The sequence below is a fragment of the Cherax quadricarinatus genome, chromosome 78 (genome assembly GCF_038502225.1).
Source record: "Cherax quadricarinatus isolate ZL_2023a chromosome 78, ASM3850222v1, whole genome shotgun sequence".
Lineage (NCBI taxonomy): Eukaryota > Metazoa > Arthropoda > Malacostraca > Decapoda > Parastacidae > Cherax > Cherax quadricarinatus.
In genome coordinates, this window is record NC_091369.1 from 1,686,618 (window position 1) to 1,706,990 (window position 20,373).

Below are 20,373 nucleotides of genomic sequence, written 5' to 3' on the forward strand. Positions count from 1 at the left end.
CTGCTACTACCACTGCTACTACTACTACTACTATTGCTACTGCCACTGCTGCTACTACTACTACTACTACTGCTACTACCACTGCTGCTACTACTACTACTACTGCTACTACCACTGCTGCTGCTACTACTACTACTGCTACTACCACTGCTGCTACTACTACTACTACTGCTACTACCACTGCTGCTACTACTACTACTACTGCTACTACGACTGCTGCTACTACCACTACTACTACAGCCGAGCCTGGGAATCAAACCTGTGATATGTCAAGATACACTTAACTTAGATTTAAATAAGGGGAGAAGAAGAAACCAAGTATAAGTATTTTTCCTGAGGTCCAGATTGGTGTGTATATTTTTTAAGCATGTACAGTATACATGGAATTTATATAAAATAAATATTACAAGTGTGTAAAAAACACAAGCTTAATTTACATATTTATTGGAAATAAGTCACTTTGACTTTTTTGGGGAGTTATTCTAGTTAATTTTCGTATATGTTACTATGCATGATAGTTGCATCTATGTGGACCTGTACCTAAATAGGCCTACATAAAGGTTATTAGAATATATTTTTTGGGGCTCATCAGACCCATCTATTGCTTAGCTGGAGAACTACTTACAATTCCCTAAAATTCTAGCACGAAGAATTTTCCTTATAAATCCATGGGATACACATATTCTATATAATATTTTAAATACATAAAAACATTGTAAAACGCGTTAACTATCAAATTAAAATAGAGAGATAAATTAATGAAGGTGGAGTGAGGGAGGCAGCGGGCGCCGAGGAGACGTTATGGTAGACAGTTGTAAGAGAAGATAGTTGGTGGTAGTGCGCCTGCGTCTCTCTAACATTTAAATTCAAAGATCATACACAAGGTGCTCCTCTATTTGTGGTGGTTGGTGTTGAGTCTCAGCTCCTGGTCCCTTCTGTGGTGTTGTTACTGATGTACTCTGTGCTTCACTGGTGAGTTTCTTTAGGTATAAGTACACATAAGTACAATTTTATATAGTAATATATTGTTTTCATTCTAATGGAATATCCTGATTACAAGAATGTGTTTTGATTCTTAATATTTTGCTTGCTTCCTTTTCTTCAAGTGTTTTCAGTGCTTCTGGATTGTTTTACTGGTGGGAGAGAAATATACGAGTTTTGAAACTGGTGTCACTGGATATATACACTGAGAGGTGTATTTCAGCCTATATATACTGAAATTTTACCTGAAGTCCTATTTTAGGGTTTAAAATTCTTGTCTGGTGAAAATGGGTTACATGAAGCCTTAATAACCCCAGTCTAGTTGATGAACTTTTTAGGTTATCCTTGATAATCCCCTCAAGGAAGGTTCCTTGATGCTGGTGAGGGGCTCTTGATTTAGGGAATTGGATCTGTGCTCCAGTTCCCCAAATTAAGCCTGAATGCCTTCCACATCCCCCCCCCAGGCGCTGTATAATCCTCCGGGTTTAGCGCTTCCCCCTTGATTGTAATAATAATAATCCTCCCCCCCCACACACGTGCACTGTATAGTCCTACGGGTTTAGCGCTCCCATGATTATAATCTAGGTAATTAACACTTGATTATATTTGTGTGTATCTGTGCCTAAATTAACTTAATTGTTTACTTAACCCCCATTAAATAACCTGCCACCTGTATAAGCCCTACAGTAGGCCTAACTAAATTCGAATTCACTGTTCTATTCTTAATGTTTGTGTTTTAAATAGAAATGTCCCATAAGGGAGACCTTAATGCCAGTGAAGCTCTCTTGATCCAAGGTATTGGACCTATTTTTCCCTAAGATAGCTTGCTTGTATTTTAATAAATGATCCAATAAGATCATAAAGGAGCACTGCAGGAGGCCTACTGGCCTATGCTAGGCAGGTCCAAGTCAATGGCTGAGTTCTGACAAGTACATATACTAAATATCTTTTTCTTTTTCTGTTGGTTTTCCTGTTTCCTTAAACCTCATAGCTCAGTGGTGTAAGTTTGAGACAGGTACATGCAAGTACAATTATCTTGCATAGTGTAAATTACCTAGGATAACCCCCAAAAAAGTGACTCGTTTTCATTGCGGTCTTTGTAATATCTTATTTAAACCTTAAAAATTAAAACCAGTAACTCGGCTGTGTGAAAAATGTTAAAATAAAAGGAGGTATCTGATAGTAGTCAAGTTTAAATCACCAGTGACAATTATCCGAAATGCATGTGCATGCTAGTGGCTTTCTTTTGTACTTAATGATTTATGTATTACGTGTAAACTGCAATTTTATACCGCACAAAAAAAAATTTGTTTATCCAGGCAGCAAGTTTGGCAACCTACAAGTTATCCATCAGTTTCGGTTATGCTGGGTTCGTGTATTTTTAGGATTAGTTTTTTTTTTTTTTTTTACACAGGGTTTGACAAGGTTAAGGATCCCTAGCTTTATTGACAAGCTATTTACAGGTTAAGTGCTTATCAATAATTAGCAAATTTATGTATGGGAGAACATTTTACTAATAGGGAAAGATCTGATTCTGACCAACTAATTTTGGATTGCCTGCGATAACAATTTCTTAATTATATAATTTAAGTGATTTATATTCCTTTGAGGATATGGGGGATGGGGACGCCTTGATGCCAGTGAAGGGCTCTTGATGCAAGGATTTGGAGCTTCCCTCTTGGATCAAATATGATTTAAATTTTCTTTGTGGACATCAACCAAATCTTTCAGTGGGCTGCAGAAAACAATATGAAGTTCAACGATGAGAAATTTCAATTACTCAGATATGGTAAACACGAGGAAATTAAATCTTCATCAGAGTACAAAACAAATTCTGGCCGCAAAATAGAGCGAAACACCAACGTCAAAGACCTGGGAGTGATCATGTCGGAGGATCTCACCTTCAAGGACCATAACATTGTATCAATCGCATCTGCTAGAAAAATGACAGGATGGATAATGAGAACCTTCAAAACTAGGGAGGCCAAGCCCATGATGACACTCTTCAGGTCACTTGTTCTATCTAGGCCGGAATATTGCTGCACACTAACAGCACCTTTCAAGGCAGGTGAAATTGCCGACCTAGAAAATGTACAGAGAACTTTCACGGCGCGCATAACGGAGATAAAACACCTCAATTATTGGGAGCGCTTGAGGTTCCTAAACCTGTATTCCCTGGAACGCAGGAGGGAGAGATACATGATTATATACACCTGGAAAATCCTAGAGGGACTAGTACCGAACTTGCACACGAAAATCACTCACTACGAAAGCAAAAGACTTGGCAGACGATGCACCATCCCCCCAATGAAAAGCAGGGGTGTCACTAGCACGTTAAGAGACCATACAATAAGTGTCAGGGGCCCTAGACTGTTCAACTGCCTCCCAGCACACATAAGGGGGATTACCAACAGACCCCTGGCAGTCTTCAAGCTGGCACTGGACAAGCACCGAAAGTCGGTTCCGGATCAGCCGGGCTGTGGCTCGTACGTTGGTTTGCGTGCAGCCAGCAGCAACAGCCTGGTTGATCAGGCTCTGATCCACCAGGAGGCCTGGTCACAGACCGGGCCGCGGGGGCGTTGACCCCCGGAACTCTCCAGGTAAACTTCAGGACCCTTGAAATTAGTGCTTTCCAGTAAATATGTATACTGTACAGTATACCCTCAATATACTGAATTTTTATGTAATAGGTTATACATTATAACAAATTTGTGTATACTATTTTAGGTGGTACAGTGTAAAGGAGATTGTAAATTGCTGTTTTTTTTTTTTTCTCTCTCCTTTCTGTTTAACATTGATTTAATGGATACTAGGACAGTCCTCCTGTATTAGTATTATGCATTCCCATGTGCAAATTTCAAATGTAATTGCCTTGCATAACCCTAGGTTAATGAGTGAAGTTTAAATGAACACCAATTTGAGCTGATTAAAAAAAGATAAAGGAAAGAAATAGTTATCCAAGATGGTGAGATTTAACCTTGACATGGGTGCAGAGTAACATGAAGACCAGGACAAACTATAAAAATAAAAAATATGGTGTTCTGTGATTTTGGTAGGCAATGCTCTCGCCTCACACAGTTCATGGTTCAATCCCTGGCCAGGTGGAAATGTTGGGCATGTTGGCCCTGTTCACCTAACATTAAGTAGGTACCTGGGTGTTAACTGACTGGTGTAGGTTGCATCAACTGAACCATGAGAGTTATGACCTAAATTCAGTATTGTACCAGGGAGAGTGAAAGAGATTTTGCAGTATCTACTGTATACCTGCAGGGAGTTTCAGGGGTCAACGCACCCATGGCCCGGTCCATGACCAGGCCTCCTTGTGGATCAGGGCCTGATCAACCAGGCTGTTACTGCTGGCCATGCGTAAACTGGCATACGAACCACAGCCTGGCTGGTCGGGTACTGACTTTAGGTGCCAGTCTAGCCCCTTGAAGACAGCCAGGGGTCTGTTGGTAATTCCACTTATGTATGCTGGGAGGCAGTTGAGCAGTCTTGTAGCCAGGCATTAAATAGTTACCATTATATAGCCATAAGACTAATAATTTACCTAGTTATATTAGATGCCAGTAATATTCTAAATTTAAGCCTAAAGCTTAGGAGTACCAGATTTATGAAGCTGTGGGAAAGGGAGCCATGAACTTTTTGTATTTTTAACATTGTTGAACTAGGCGTAACCAACTTAAACTGAAATATTAATTTTAACAAGTCGTCGTTTCCTGTAATTTAATTTTTTATTCGCTGATAGCATGCATAAGTGCTTAAATACTGTCTCTCTGAAATGGAGTAAATCACTCTTTGGCTTTGTTGGTTTATACTCTTTTTTTTTAAATCTGAATGCATTATCAGTGCACACCGTAATGTGCTTAGTTATTCCTACATATAAGAGCAGGCAATAAAATCTAACTACTCTACCCCCAGTGCAAAGTAGGGGTACCACTGGTATACTAAGAGAAAACATAATAATTGTCTGGGGCCCAAGACTGTTCAACAGCCTCCCACCAACCATAAGGGGAATTAACAGTAGGCCCCTGGTTGTCTTCAAGAGGGAGCTGGACAGATTGCTAAAGTCAATACCTGATCAGCCGGGCTGTGTTCATATGTTGGACTACCTGCGGCCAGCAGTAACAGCCTCGTTGATCAGGCCCTGATCCACCACGAGGCCTGGTCGTGGACCGGGCCGTGGGGGGCGTTGATGCCTGGAATGCTCTCCAGGTAGACTATACTGTATTAAAAAAAATTTTTTTACTTTCAGTTAAACATGGATGAAAATTGTCAACCTGATATGAACTCTGAGTCCCCTCAAGGACAACAAAATACTTCAGTAAAAGAACAGTCACTTTATACTACGCCAGTTTCAAGCCATCGCTCTCCTTTTAAGGACATAGCTAATAATCCTCTAGAGGTTCGGACAGTCAAGGCAGACAAGGTAATGTTTATAATTTATTTTTTTAGTATATTTTTATATAGTATATAAAAATTTACTAATTGCTTTAGTGTAACAGTGTATATATTAGCATTTATATTTCCAAAGACCCTGTCATACGCCTTTTCCAAATCCATAAATGCCACAAAGACCTCTTTAGCCTTATCTAAATACTGTTCACTTATATGTTTCACTGTAAACACCTGGTCCACACACCCCCTACCTTTCCTAAAGCCTCCTTGTTCATCTGCTATCCTATTCTCCGTCTTAATCTTAATTCTTTCAATTATAACTCTACCATACACTTTACCAGGTACACTCAACAGACTTATCCCCCTATAATTTTTGCACTCTCTTTTATCCCCTTTGCCTTTATACAAAGGAACTATGCATGCTCTCTGCCAATCCCTAGGTACCTTACCCTCTTCCATACATTTATTAAATAATTGCACCAACCACTCCAAAACTATATCCCCACCTGCTTTTAACATTTCTATCTTTATCCCATCAATCCCGGCTGCCTTACCCCCTTTCATTTTACCTACTGCCTCACGAACTTCCCCCACACTCACAACTGGCTCTTCCTCACTCCTACAAGATGTTATTCCTCCTTGCCCTATACACGAAATCACAGCTTCCCTATCTTCATCAACATTTAACAATTCCTCAAAATATTCCTTCCATCTTCCCAATACCTCTAACTCTCCATTTAATAACTCTCCTCTCCTATTTTTAACTGACAAATCCATTTGTTCTCTAGGGGGGCAATGTGGCAGATGTTGCAAGTGTATGGTGTAGGAGGTAGGTTACTGAAAGCAGGGAAGAGTTTTTACGAGGATAGTGAGGCTCAAGTTAGAGTATGTAGGAAAGAGGGAAATTTTTTCCCAGTAAAAGTAGGCCTTAGACAAGGATGTGTGATGTCACCGTGGTTGTTTAATATATTTATAGATGGGGTTGTAAGAGAAGTAAATGCGAGGGTCTTGGCAAGAGGCGTGGAGTTAAAAGATAAAGAATCATACACAAAGTGGGAGTTGTCACAGCTGCTCTTTGCTGATGACACTGTGCTCTTGGGAGATTCTGAAGAGAAGTTGCAGAGATTGGTGGATGAATTTGGTAGGGTGTGCAAAAGAAGAAAATTAAAGGTGAATACAGGAAAGAGTAAGGTTATGAGGATAACAAAAAGATTAGGTGATGAAAGATTGAATATCAGATTGGAGGGAGAGAGTATGGAGGAGGTGAACGTATTCAGATATTTGGGAGTGGACGTGTCAGCGGATGGGTCTATGAAAGATGAGGTGAATCATAGAATTGATGAGGGAAAAAGAGTGAGTGGTGCACTTAGGAGTCTGTGGAGACAAAGAACTTTGTCCTTGGAGGCAAAGAGGGGAATGTATGAGAGTATAGTTTTACCAACGCTCTTATATGGGTGTGAAGCATGGGTGATGAATGTTGCAGCAAGGAGAAGGCTGGAGGCAGTGGAGATGTCATGTCTGAGGGCAATGTGTGGTGTGAATATAATGCAGAGAATTCGTAGTTTGGAAGTTAGGAGGAGGTGCGGGATTACCAAAACTGTTGTCCAGAGGGCTGAGGAAGGGTTGTTGAGGTGGTTCGGACATGTAGAGAGAATGGAGCGAAACAGAATGACTTCAAGAGTGTATCAGTCTGTAGTGGAAGGAAGGCGGGGTAGGGGTCGGCCTAGGAAGGGTTGGAGGGAGGGGGTAAAGGAGGTTTTGTGTGCGAGGGGCTTGGACTTCCAGCAGGCATGCGTGAGCGTGTTTGATAGGAGTGAATGGAGACAAATGGTTTTTAATACTTGACGTGCTGTTGGAGTGTGAGCAAAGTAACATTTATGAAGGGATTCAGGGAAACCGGCAGGCCGGACTTGAGTCCTGGAGATGGGAAGTACAGTGCCTGCACTCTGAAGGAGGGGTGTTAATGTTGCAGTTCAAAAACTGTAGTGTAAAGCACCCTTCTGGCAAGACAGTGATGGAGTGAATGATGGTGAAAGTTTTTCTTTTTCGGGCCACCCTGCCTTGGTGGGAATCGGCCGGTGTGATAATAAAAAAAAAAAAAAAATTTCCAAAGACATTGAATTATTTAAATGTTTTGCATTATCTTGTAGACTCGCAAAATAATGTCTCGATATGATGTGGGTCGTGAGCTTGACGAGGATGAAAAGTGGCGTGATCGCACGGAGGTAATCACCCGCATTGATCACGATGCATATCAGATGTTTGCAAAGGAAGTAATTAATGAAGTTGTCAACGAAGTTGAAAAGGAATCGGTTATGTAAGTCTAAGCACATTTGTTAATTTAGCAAGGAAGATCTGTATCCTCCCAAACCCAATAATACCTGTATTGTCTTAACTGGAAATGTGCCTACATCCTATTGGCAGCCTTGCAAAGGCTGTTGAAGAGTAAAAAGGCACAGTACCGTGACTTTGCACATAAACTTTCACACCCTTAGTAGACTTTCAAGAAAATTTACTGGTTAAGATGACAAGCATAGTTTTTGTGACAACTTTTGCATATAGCAAAACTAAGTCACTGACCTGGTAAAGCTCTGCCGTCCAGGGAGCTAAACAGTCACAAAAGGTGGCCCTTCTAATCATCTTCATTACTGTCAGCAGAATGTTTCTTTTTTTATTATATCCAAATTTACTGGTATTAATTTATTTTTTTGGGCTCTTGAGATTGTCCTTTCACTTCTAGTCAAATTTTGTCTACATCTTGAAATAAATTACAAAAAAAAAAAGTTTTATACCAGCACAAGACTCAAATTTGCCAAGGATTCAGAATTAGCATATCTATACCACAGTTACAGTATTTTGCTGACTTTACTGATTTTTATTGATACTGTATGTGAATCCTCTTTTCTAGAAATTGCTGTTATGAAAATAGGGTTTGCTGCCCCATTTGCTGGTTTCATCATTATTGTTCAATGAAAGAATTTGTAGCTACAGTTCAGATAAATGTAAATACAGAGGATGTTTTGGATAAAACCCCCTCCAGGATGGAAGACTTGGTTTGGAGAAGCTAGTGAATGATTTATTACCTATTAACTGTACAAGACATAAGACAGTGGCTTAATTACCATTACACAATACTAGTACACCAGTTGATAAATTACACACATGTGCAACTCTTGGGTATCTTATTAAGGAAACGTTTCGCCACACAGTGGCTTCATCAGTCCATATACAGGAAAAGCATGAAGAACAGGAGGAGAATGAGGTAATCAGTCCCTCAGCCTTGAGTCGATGTGGTCAGTCCCTCAATCTTGAGTAGAATACGGCATATGAGCGGAGAAGGAGCTTATAAACCGTAGGTAAGAGAGGTGCAGCAGTCGAAGGTGGTGTCACATTTGCCCAATGTGGAAGTAGGTCGTGCCCAAGGGTTAGGCAAGCGAAGAATTCCCAAGTATTAAGATCCCAAGAAGTTGGTGTCTGACAGGATTGTAGATGAATGGTTCACAGAACTGCTGCACCTCTTGCCTACGGTTTATAAGCTCCTCCTCCGCTCATATGCCGTATTCTACTCAAGATTGAGGGACTGACCACATCGACTCAAGGCTGAGGGACTGATTACCTCATTCTCCTCCTGTTCTTCATGCTTTTCCTGTGTATGGACTGATGAAGCCACTGTGTGGCGAAACATTTCCTTAATAAAGATACCCAAGAGTTGCACATGTCTGATTTATCAACGTGTCATTTCTGTGAACCATTCATCTATAGTACACCAGTGTTGTCTTAATCCCAGTCTCTTATGGCTAAGAACTGTTAGCCATTTTTCTGTTTCTTGATTAACAAAACATCTGATGACTACTTGGCTCAGCCTGACAGGGTATATAGCAATAATTACAATGGTCTACCTCCATGAATGTTTTAGTTATACTTCTGTATAACCCTTGTGGGTTTAGTGCTTATTTTTTATTATAATTAGTTACATTGCCAGTTAAAACAACCATGCTAATTTTTTTTTTTTTTTCCAGGGCCAAATTTCTAGCAAGTAAGCCACCCCACAGGAGTGTTGCAAAATTCCGAGAGGCTGCCATGGCAAGCCTTGGAGACTCAGGTTGGTAATAAATTAAAATTGATAGGTTGATAGTAAATTAATATTGAAGTCTAATCCAGATCTGACACCATATTTACTGCACACTTATCAGTTACTATGTCAGAATTCTTTAGTTTTTCAAAAATCAAATCAGTGGGGTAATATCACATAGGGAATTAATATATCAGTGGGCATGATCACGTTGAATATAAGAACATAAGAACATAAGAAAGGAGGAACACTGCAGCAGGCCTGTTGGCCCATACTAGGCAGGTCCTTTACAATTCATCCCACTAACAAAACATTTGCCCAACCCAATTTTCAATGCCACCCAAGAAACAAGCTCCGATGTGCAAGTCCCACTCAAATCCAACCCCTCCCACTCATGTACTTATCCAACCTAAATTTGAAACTACCCAAAGTCCTAGCCTCAATAACCCAACTAGGTAGACTGTTCCACTCATCAACTACCCTATTTCCAAACCAATACTTTCCTATGTCCTTTCTAAATCTAAACTTATCTAATTTAAATCCATTACTGCGGGTTCTCTCTTGGAGAGATATTCTCAAGACCTTGTTAATATCCCCTTTATTAATACCTATCTTCCACTTATACACTTCGATCAGGTCTCCCCTCATTCTTCGTCTAACAAGTGAATGTAACTTAAGAGTCTTCAATCTTTCTTCCTAAGGAAGATTTCTAATGCTATGTATTAATTTAGTCATCCTACGCTGAATGTTTTCTAACGAATTTATGTCCATTCTGTAATACGGAGACCAGAATTGAACTGCATAATCTAGGTGAGGCCTTACTAATGATGTATAAAGCTGCAGTATGACCTCTGGACTTCTGTTGCTTACACTTCTTGATATAAATCCCAGTAATCTATTTGCCTTATTACGTACGCTTAGGCATTGCTGTCTTGGTTTAAGGTTGCTGCTTACCATAACCCCCAAGTCCTTTTCGCAATCCGTATGGTTAAGTTCTACATTATTTAACTTATAAGTGCTAGGGTTATGGACACTCCCGAGCTTCAGAACCTTGCATTTATCTACATTGAACTGCATCTGCCACTTTTCTGACCAAGAGTAGAGTTTGTCTAAATCCTCCTGAAGTTCCCTAACATCTACGTTTGAATCAATTATCCTACCTATCTTCGTGTCATCGGCGAATTTGCTCATATCACTAGTAATTCCTTCATCAAGATCATTGATATATATTATAAACAACAACGGGCCCAAGACTGATCCCTGTGGAACGCCACTTGTTACTGATCCCCACTCGGATTTAACCCCATTTATGGACACTCTTTGCTTCCTGTCTGTGAGCCATGATTCGATCCACGAGAGCACCCTTCCCCCAATGCCATGAGCTGCTACTTTCTTCAACAGTCTTTGGTGCGGAACTCTATCAAATGCCTTACTAAAATCTAAGTAAATAATATCAAATTCTTTATCGTGGTCAACAGCCTCAAAAGCTTTACTGAAGAAAGTTAATAAATTAGTTAGACAAGACCGGCCTCTTGTGAATCCATGCTGAGTATCATTAATCAAGCTATGCTTATCGAAATGGCTTCTTATAATCTCGGCTATAATTGACTCTAGTAATTTGCCTACAATTGAGGTCAGGCTTATTGGGCGGTAATTTGACGGTAACGACTTGTCCCCTGTTTTAAAAATAGGAATTACATTAGCCATCTTCCACATATCAGACACTGCACCTGTTTGAAGAGATAAATTAAAAATATTAGTTAATGGTTCACAGACTTCCATTTTGCATTCCTTTAGAACCCTTGAAAAAACCTCATCAGGACCCGGTGACTTATTTTGCTTCAGTCTGTCTATCTGCTTCACAACCATTTCACTAGTGACTGTGATGTTACATAATTTATCTTCTTCTGATCCACTATAAAAATTAATTACCGGAATATTAGTGTCTTCCTGTGTAAAAACCGAGAGAAAATAATTATTTAAAATCGAGCACATTTCATTCTCTTTGTCAGTAAGATGCCCATAGTTATTTTTAAGGGGACCTATCTTATCTCTGACTTTTGTTCTATAGACCTGGAAAAAACTTTTTGGGTTAGTTTTAGAATCCCTAGCAACTTTAATTTCATAGTCCCTTTTAGCTTTTCTTATCCCCTTTTTAATGTCCCTCTTAATGTCAATATACTGATTCATAAGATGACCCTCGCCTCTTTTGATACGCCTATAAATTCCTTTCTTATGCCCTAGTAGATATTTCAGCCTATTATTCATCCATTTTGGGTCATTTCTATTTGATCTAATTTCCTTATAAGGGATAAACGTTCTTTGAGCAGCATGTATTGTGTTCAGAAAACTGTCATATTGATAGCTCTCTTCGTTACCCCAGTCAACAGATAAGTGTTCTCTAAGCCCATCGTAATCTGCTAAGCGAAAATCTGGGACTGTTACTGAGTTATCCCTACTATCATACTTCCATTCAATTCTACATGTAATTGATTTGTGGTCGCTAGCACCCAGTTCCTCTGAAACTTCTAAATTATTAACAAGGGATTCATTGTTTGCCAGAACTAAGTCAAGCAGGTTATTACCCCTTGTAGGTTCTGTCACAAACTGCTTCAAAAAACAATCCTGAACTACTTCTAAGAAATTGTATGATTCTAAATTCCCAGTCAAGAAATTCCAATCAATATGACTAAAGTTAGTCTCCTAGAATTACTACATTATCGTGCCTTGTGGCCCTAACAATTTCCTCCCATAGTAGTCTCCCCTGGTCCCTATCTAAATTTGGGGGACGGTATATCACACCTAAAATTAATTTTTCATGCCCCTCTGAAAATTCTATCCAAACAGACTCTGTATGTGTTACTTCAGACTTAATACCCGTTTTTATGCAACAGTTCAAGCGATCTCGGACATACAATGCCACCCCACCCCACTTCCCGATACTTCTTATATCACAAGTGGTTGCAGATCATATATGTCTACGTACCTCCTAACACACCTACTGTATGTCCAGGCCTCGCACATAAAACCACCTTAACCTCCCTTCCCTCCAACCGTTCCTAGAGCAACCCCTTACCCCAGCTTCCCTCCACTAGATATTTATTCACCCTCGGTCATCCTGTTTTATGCCACTCTCTAAATGTCCAAATTACCTCAAGTCCTACCACACCTAATCTCGAAGCTACGAATTTCTGCATAATATTCACACCACTCTCCCCCAGACAGGACATCTCCACTACCTCCAACTGCCTCCTCATTGCAACATTAGCAACCCATGCCTCACCCACATTAGTGTTGGTAGCAGTATACTCGCACATTCACCTTTTTTTTATCCTCTACGGATTGTTTTGTCTTCACAGATGCTTCAATGCACCACTCGCCTTACCCTAAATTTGTATACCCAGCTGCCGACAGATACACTCCCAATTATCTGAACACAACCATTTCCTACATACTCCTTCCAATCTCATACCCAGTCTTTCTCTACCTCAATAGTTTATCCTCATCACCTTGTTCTTAATATGTTCACTTTTAATTTCCTTTCCTCCCAAATGTCTACCAATCATTGCAACTTCTCAGAATCTTCCAAAAAGTCATTAGCATAAAACAATTATAACCACTCCATTTTATATTAGATTCTGTGTATTTTAATCCCACACCATCCAACACCTTAGCATTCACCTCTTACAATCCTATCTATAAATGTTAAACCACAGTGACATGCAACCATGTCAAAGGACTACTTTTGCTGGAAAATAATCTCCCTCCTATATTCCCTAACTTGAGCCTTGTCCTTGTAAAAACTCTTAACTGCTTTCAGCAGTCTACTGCCTATTCCATGTACTGGCAGCATCTGCCACACTACTTCCCTCTCCACGCTATTGCATGCCTTTTCCAAATCCATGAATGTAACAAAAAACCTCCTTACCTTCATCTAAGTATTGTTCACTTTCATGCTTCAATGTAAACAGTCTACACATTCCCTACTCTTCCTAAAGCCTCCCTGTGTATCTGCCATCCTCTCTCCATCTTATCCATAATTCTTTCAGTATTAACTCTACCACACACTTTACCTGGTACACTCAGTAAGTCAGTTTCCCTATAACTTGCTCTCCTTGTCCCACTAAATAGTGTGAGATCCATGTAGTGCATGTTTGTTCAGTGAATGGCACTCCCATCCCCTGGCATAAGAGGTACTAGTGAAATTTGATGGTAGTCAGTGCTGGTCATTAAAATAGTTGTGCAAACAATTCTTCTATGGCATTAGGGAAAGTTTAGGTATACATTACTATACTTCAGTGAATCTTGAAAGGCATATGTGGCTCTTCATATACAAATGTGTGCTTTTAAGTGTGTAAAAAATCAATTAGTGGCTGAGTTTACAGGATTTGGATGCATTCAAATAGTTTTAGGGCTTTTACATTCATAGTACTGTGTTCATTTCATTCTCATTGTACTGTTAAGTACCCTACACAAGATTCAAAATTAAAGTAATTCTTAACTTGTTACAGAATCTGAATATGAGAGTGCAGAGGAACTGGAGGAGATTGACATGCCTTCTGCACCAAAGATTCTTTCCCCAGTCTTGCCAGTGGCAAACTCTACGCTGCTTAATGTAGCATCATCGGCTAATAGCACCCCAAATAGGTAACCAATGTTTAAGATGAAAATATAAATTCAGTGAAAAAAATATTAGGCTGGTACATTCATTTGTGATATAAAGCATTTTTTGACAGTTCACTTGATACAAGGAAGTACTTGTACGAATGGAGTGTCCATCAAACTTGTTTGAAGTTTTCCTTTGTCTTCACTGTATTTTGTAATGTCGGTAGTTTTAAAAACATTTCCCATGTTAATAGTAATTTACCTGGTTTCATAACCTGCATTGTAGTTTCTTGATCGTGTGAATAAATTTTTTTTTATTGGACTTCGATAAAAAGCCAGGGATAAAGTAGTGATACCTTGATTTATCAGACCTTTGTTTACAGATTTCTTATTAAAAACATTCTCAAATGGACCAATTGCAATGCATACGCAATTATCCCTTATGATCTGTTTAAGTTGATTTTGGAAATGACTATCCTTTTTCAGAATTCATTTGTTACAATCTTGAAAAAACAACTCATTGTTTGGATTTAATGGACAGTGGCATTACCAGACACTCTCTCTTCCCCTACTGGTCAGTTAAATCAAGGTTACCCTATATGAAAGGAATTTAAAATTGGGACATGGAGATAGAAAGGCAAAGGTTTTATCAATTTATCCTTTGAGTATTATAATTGGCATCTTTATTTTGCAGGTCGGATGCTGTATTTGAGAACTCGTTTATAAACAGTTTTGAAAAAATGAAAATTGTGGAAATTGATGAACCAGTTGAGAAGTTCCATGATGCTAGTGATTCGTTGGATGATATGTCACCTTCGAGTAACAATGTGCCTGAAGATAAGACCAGAGAAACAGAATTGTTTGATCAGTTTGTTACATCGTTCGAAAATAATATGAAAGTCCTTTCGGACAAACAGGACAATCACATTGCACAAGATGAAAAGAATGAACAAATAAGGAGTACGTCACCTCAGGAGGACATAGCTGCAATTTCACATATTTCCCCTGAAAATGAGCTTCAGTCTTCAGATGAAACAGTAAATGCTGCTGTATCTTTGGATAAAGCCTTTGGTGGGCAGTCATTGAAAGTTGTTCATGAGACAACTCCAGAGGTGAAGCTAACTATTCCACAAATAATGGTAACATCTTCAGATGTACAGGAAGTGGTTCCAGAAGTGAAAGATGTCCCAGTAGGGATGGAGGCTACTCCTGAGGTGAAGAAAGATGTCCCAATAGTGATGGAGGCTACTCCTGAGGTGAAGAAAGATGTCCCAGTAGTGATGGAGGCTACTCCTGAGGTGAAGAAAGATGTCGCAGTAGTGATGGAGGAGGCTGCTCCTGAGGTGAAGAAACTTGTCCCATTAGTGATGGAGGCTACTCCTGAGGTGAAGAAAGATGTTGCAGTAGTGATGGAGGCTACTCCTGAGGTGAAGAAAGATATCCCAGTAGTGAAGGAGGCTACTCCTGAAGTGAAGAAAGATGTCCAGACAGCAGTAGGGGCTGTTTCAGAGATCAATGTTCAGGTGGTGACAAAAACCATCCCACCAGGGGTTACCAGTGTTCCAGCAGGTAAAGTTGCCGTACCAGGGGGTAAGACTGCCTTACCAGCAAAGAAGGCCACCGTACCAGCAGGCAAGACTGCCGCACCAGCGAAGAATGCCGCTGTACCTGTGGGGAAAGCCTCCGTTCCAGCAGGGAAAGCCTCCGTTCCAACAGGGAAAGCCGCCGTTCCAGCAGGGAAGGCTATCATTCCTACAAGAAAGACAGTTAATCCTGTAGGGAAGACTGTCATTTCTGTTAAAAAGGCAGTCAATCCTGCAGGGAAAGCTGTCATTCCTGTAAGAAAGGCAGTTAATTCTGTAGGAAAGGCTGTCATTCCTGCAAAAAAGGTTTCATTTCCAGGTGGAAGGGTTCCCGGTCCAACAGGAAAAGCTCCTGCAACAGCTGGAAAGTTAGCTGTTGCTACAGGGAGAGCAGCAATACCAGTGCCAAAGAAAGCAGTTCCTGAGAGAGCAACAATTTCATCAGTCAATGAGGTGGTTTCAGAAGTCTCGGAGCCCATTTCTGCAGGTTCCGAGGTGGTTTCAGAGTCAGCAGAGTCCATTTCAATTGTTGAGGCAGTTTCACAAGCTGAAGAGCCCATCTCTGTGGTCGGCAAGGCAGTTTCACAGGCTGAAGAGCCCATCTCTGCAGGCATCAATACAGTTTCACAGGCTGAGGAGCCCATCTCGGTCAATAATGCAGTTTCACAGGCTGAGGAACCCATCTCGGCAGTCAATGATGCAGCTTCACAGGCTGAAGAGCCCATCTCTGCGGTCAACGATGCAGTTTTACAGGCTGAAGAGCCCATCTCTACAGGTGTCAGTGCAGTTTCACAGGCTGAAGAGCCCATCTCTACAGGTGTCATTGCAGTTTCACAGGCTGAGGAGCCCATCTCTGCAGGCGTCAGTGCAGTTTCACAGGCTGAGGAACCCATCTCGGCAGTCAATGATGCAGTTTCACAGGCTGAGGAGCCCATCTCTGTGGTCAACAATGCAGTTTCACAGGTTGAAGAACCCATCTCAGCAATCAACAATGCAGTTTCACAGGCTGAGGAGCCCATCTCTGTGGTCAACAATGCAGTTTCACAGGCTGAGGAACCCATCTCGGCAGTCAATGATGCAGTTTCACAGGCTGAGGAGCCCATCTCTGTGGTCAACAATGCAGTTTCACAGGTTGAGGAACCCATCTTGGCAGTCAATGATGCAGTTTCACAGGCTGAAGAGCCCATCTCTGCAGTCGACAATGCAGTTTCACAGGCTGAAGAGCCCATCTCTGTGGTCAACGATGCAGTTTCACAGGCTGAAGAGCCCATCTCTGCTGTCAACGATGCAGTTTCACAGGCTGAAGAGCCCGTCTCTGCTGTCAACGATGCAGTTTCACAGGCTGAAGAGCCCGTCTCTGCTGTCAACGATGCAGTTTCACAGGCTGAAGAGCCCGTCTCTGCTGTCAACGATGCAGTTTCACAGGCTGAAGAGCCCGTCTCTGCTGTCAACGATGCAGTTTCACAGGCTGAAGAGCCCGTCTCTGCTGTCAACGATGCAGTTTCACAGGCTGAAGAGCCCGTCTCTGCTGCCAACGATGCAGTTTCACAGGCTGAAGAGCCCGTCTCTGCTGCCAACGATGCAGTTTCACAGGCTGAAGAGCCCGTCTCTGCTGCCAACGATGCAGTTTCACAGGCTGAAGAGCCCGTCTCTGCTGCCAACGATGCAGTTTCACAGGCTGAAGAGCCCGTCTCTACAGTCAACGAGGCAGTTTCACAGGCAGAGCCAATTTCATCAGTCGTAAAGGGAGTTTCATGGGTGGCCGAAACCATTTCAGTGGACACTGAGGCAGTTCCAGAGGCGGAAGTTATTCCAACAGTAGTAGAGACCATTCTTACAGTGGATGCTCTTCCCAGGGTGAAGGATGATAATTTAAAAGCTTTACTTGGTGAAGCTTCTCAAGAAAAAAATGATCAGTGTGTAATGCTTGAAAATATGGAAACTTTTTCTTCATTATCAGGGAAGGAAAATCAGGAAGAACTAGTAGGGCAAGCCTTCACTCAAAAAGTCTGTGGGGTAGACTTCCTTGATAAATTTGATAGCAATGATTTCAGTCCATTTGAAACCAAAGCACTGATTGCCAACTCTCCAGAAAGAGTGGGCATTGCGCTTATTCAGTCAGAGGCAAATGAGGAACCTTACAGTGCTAAATCTACAACCGATAAGATGGGAGAAGAGGGCGAAATTGGGAGAGAGTGCATCTATTCCCAGAAATTGAACATATCAACCAATATGGAGTGTCTGGCAGTCAGCCCAAAGAACAATAAAGATAATGCACAATTGCCAACAGTTGTAAGTAATACACAAATAACTGAAAAGGAAAAAAGTGAACGAAGCCTTGACAATAAAGGGGCAACAGTGCAGGAAATACTTTGTCAGAATTCAGTAACAGAGGATATGCCTGAGGAAATAAAATCTGCCATATTAGAAAGGGTTTTTGAAAAACCATTGGAAACTTCAGGTCTTCCTAAGTCTAACATGTCTTCCCTTATGTTAGAAGAGTCTAATTTTGATCATGTAACCAGTGCCACAGTGTCCCACTTGGCCAGTGCAATGAATAAAACTATGGTAATTAGTGATGAAATGCCTTGTAAGGAACTAGAAATGGCAGATGTACCTGAAAATACCAAGACATTACCATTGGAAGCTGCAGAAGAGCCACTGGAGAAAAATTTTCCTCAAAAAGGGTACCAACTGGATTTCCTAGATAAACTAGATGACCCTAATTTTAATCCCTTTGCAACCAAAACTACTGTTGCAAATTCTCCATGCAAAAAGGTTCAACCAGATGCAACTTTGCAGGAAATACAGCAGGATGAAGTAAAGGTACAAAGCATTTTTGTGAAGGAAGCAAGTTCCCTGGGATTGTTGAAAGATTCTCTTGTAAAACCTATTGAAGAGGAAAGTTCTTGGCAGGAAAGTCACAACTTTGATTCTTCAAGGAAGTTGGAAGATTCAGATTCTGACCCTTTCAAATATAAACCGTGCACGAATTCTCCAAATAAAAATGAAGCTGGATACGAGGCAGACACACACACACAGTCGGACAAGGCAGCGTTACTTGAAAATGAGAAAAATAATGGAGCATCACTAGAAAAAACATTGACTGAAAACCTGAATGCGATTGTAGTAGAAATGTCTGCCCCAAAAACAAATAGTGCTGTTTCCAAGATAGAAACTTCCTTGCCATTAGAACAAATTGAAAATTCTTGTAAAAATGAAGATTCTGTATTAAAAGAATGTGCTGTGGAATTCCTTGACAAGTTTGATGATCCTAATTTTAATCCTTTTGCCACAAAAGCTGCTGTTCAAAATTCCCCAATTAGAAACTCGAATTCATTCAATGCTCAAAATATAATTGAGGATGAAACTAAAAGAAAGAAGCCAGTGTCTGAAATAATGCCTGTGAAATCTTTGGAGGAGGTGGAAAAAATAATTGGAGGTGAAGCAGTCCCACTTGTATCTCAAGAAAATAAAACAATGGATTGCTTTCAAAAAACAGATAACCAAGGTTTTATTCCTTCAGCAACAGAATCTGTTAGAAGTAATCCCTCCATGAAGGCGTTTTCTAGTTTGATAGATGCAGCCATTCATTCTGAAACTCTTGCAAAGTCAGAAAAGGGAGAAATTGTGATTTCTGGGAATGCTGCCTTCTATCATGGACAAGGGAAGGCACAAGCTAGTACAGAAGAGGTGAACCAACATGTCTTCAGTCCCCTACCCAAAGGTCAAGCAAAGAAAAAAGAAAATGCTGATAGTGTCTTTGACTTTGAGGAATTTACTAGTGCTGCTGAATGTAAGTACACTGCATCTGAATTTGTTTTTGGATTGTATATTTTTTTCTTCAATGGAATTATTTTTTTTTTTATCACACTGGCCGATTCCCACCAAGGCAGGGTGGCCCGAAAAAGAAAAACTTTCACCATCATTCACTCCATCACTGTCTTGCCAGAAGGGTGCTTTACACTACAGTTTTTAAACTGCAACATTAACACCCCTCCTTCAGAGTGCAGGCACTGTACTTCCCATCTCCAGGACTCAAGTCCGGCCTGCCGGTTTCCCTGAACCCCTTCATAAATGTTACTTTGCTCACACTCCAACAACACGTCAAGTATTAAAAACCATTTGTCTCCATTCACTCCTATCAAACACGCTCATGCATGCCTGCTGGAAGTCCAAGCCCCTCGCACACAAAACCTCCTTTACCCCCTCCCTCCAGCCTTACCTATGCCGACCTCTACCCTACTGATATACTCTTGAAGTCACTCTGTTTCGCTCCATTCTCTCTACATGTCCGAACCACCTCAACAACCCTTCCTCAGCCCTCTGGACAAGTTTTGGTAATCCTGCACCTCCTCCTAACTTCCAAACTACGAATTCTCTGCATTATATTCACACCACACATTGCCCTCAGACATGACATCTCCACTGCCTCCAGCCTTCTCCCCATTGCAACATTCATCACCCATGCTTCACACCCATACAAGAGCGTTGGTAAAACTATACTCTCATACATTCCCCTCTTTGCCTCCAAGGACAAAGTTCTTTGTCTCCACAGACTCCTAAGTGCACCACTCACCCTTTTCCCCTCATCAATTCTATGATTCGCCTCATCTTTCATAGACCTATCCGCTGACACGTCCACTCCCAAATATCTGAATACATTCACCTCCTCCATACTCTCCCTCCAATCTGATATCCAATCTTTCATCACCTAATCTTTTTATCCTCATA

At 40.9% G+C, this 20,373-nt stretch overlaps 1 protein-coding gene across 2 annotated transcripts in view; it reads left to right on the forward strand.

Annotated features, from left to right (window-relative positions):
• Positions 1-831: 831 nt before the first annotated feature.
• LOC128701645 (microtubule-associated protein futsch-like) overlaps positions 832-20,373 on the forward strand; it is a 39,867-nt gene continuing 20,325 nt past the window's right edge. For both annotated transcript variants that reach the window (XM_070101547.1, XM_070101548.1), the window contains exons 1-6: positions 832-972; positions 5,237-5,410; positions 7,530-7,696; positions 9,399-9,481; positions 13,963-14,098; positions 14,751-19,435. In XM_070101547.1, the coding sequence (XP_069957648.1) occupies positions 5,243-5,410; positions 7,530-7,696; positions 9,399-9,481; positions 13,963-14,098; positions 14,751-19,435 (5,239 nt within the window). In that variant the 5' untranslated portion in view covers positions 832-972; positions 5,237-5,242. The remainder of the gene's footprint in view (positions 973-5,236; positions 5,411-7,529; positions 7,697-9,398; positions 9,482-13,962; positions 14,099-14,750; positions 19,436-20,373) is intronic.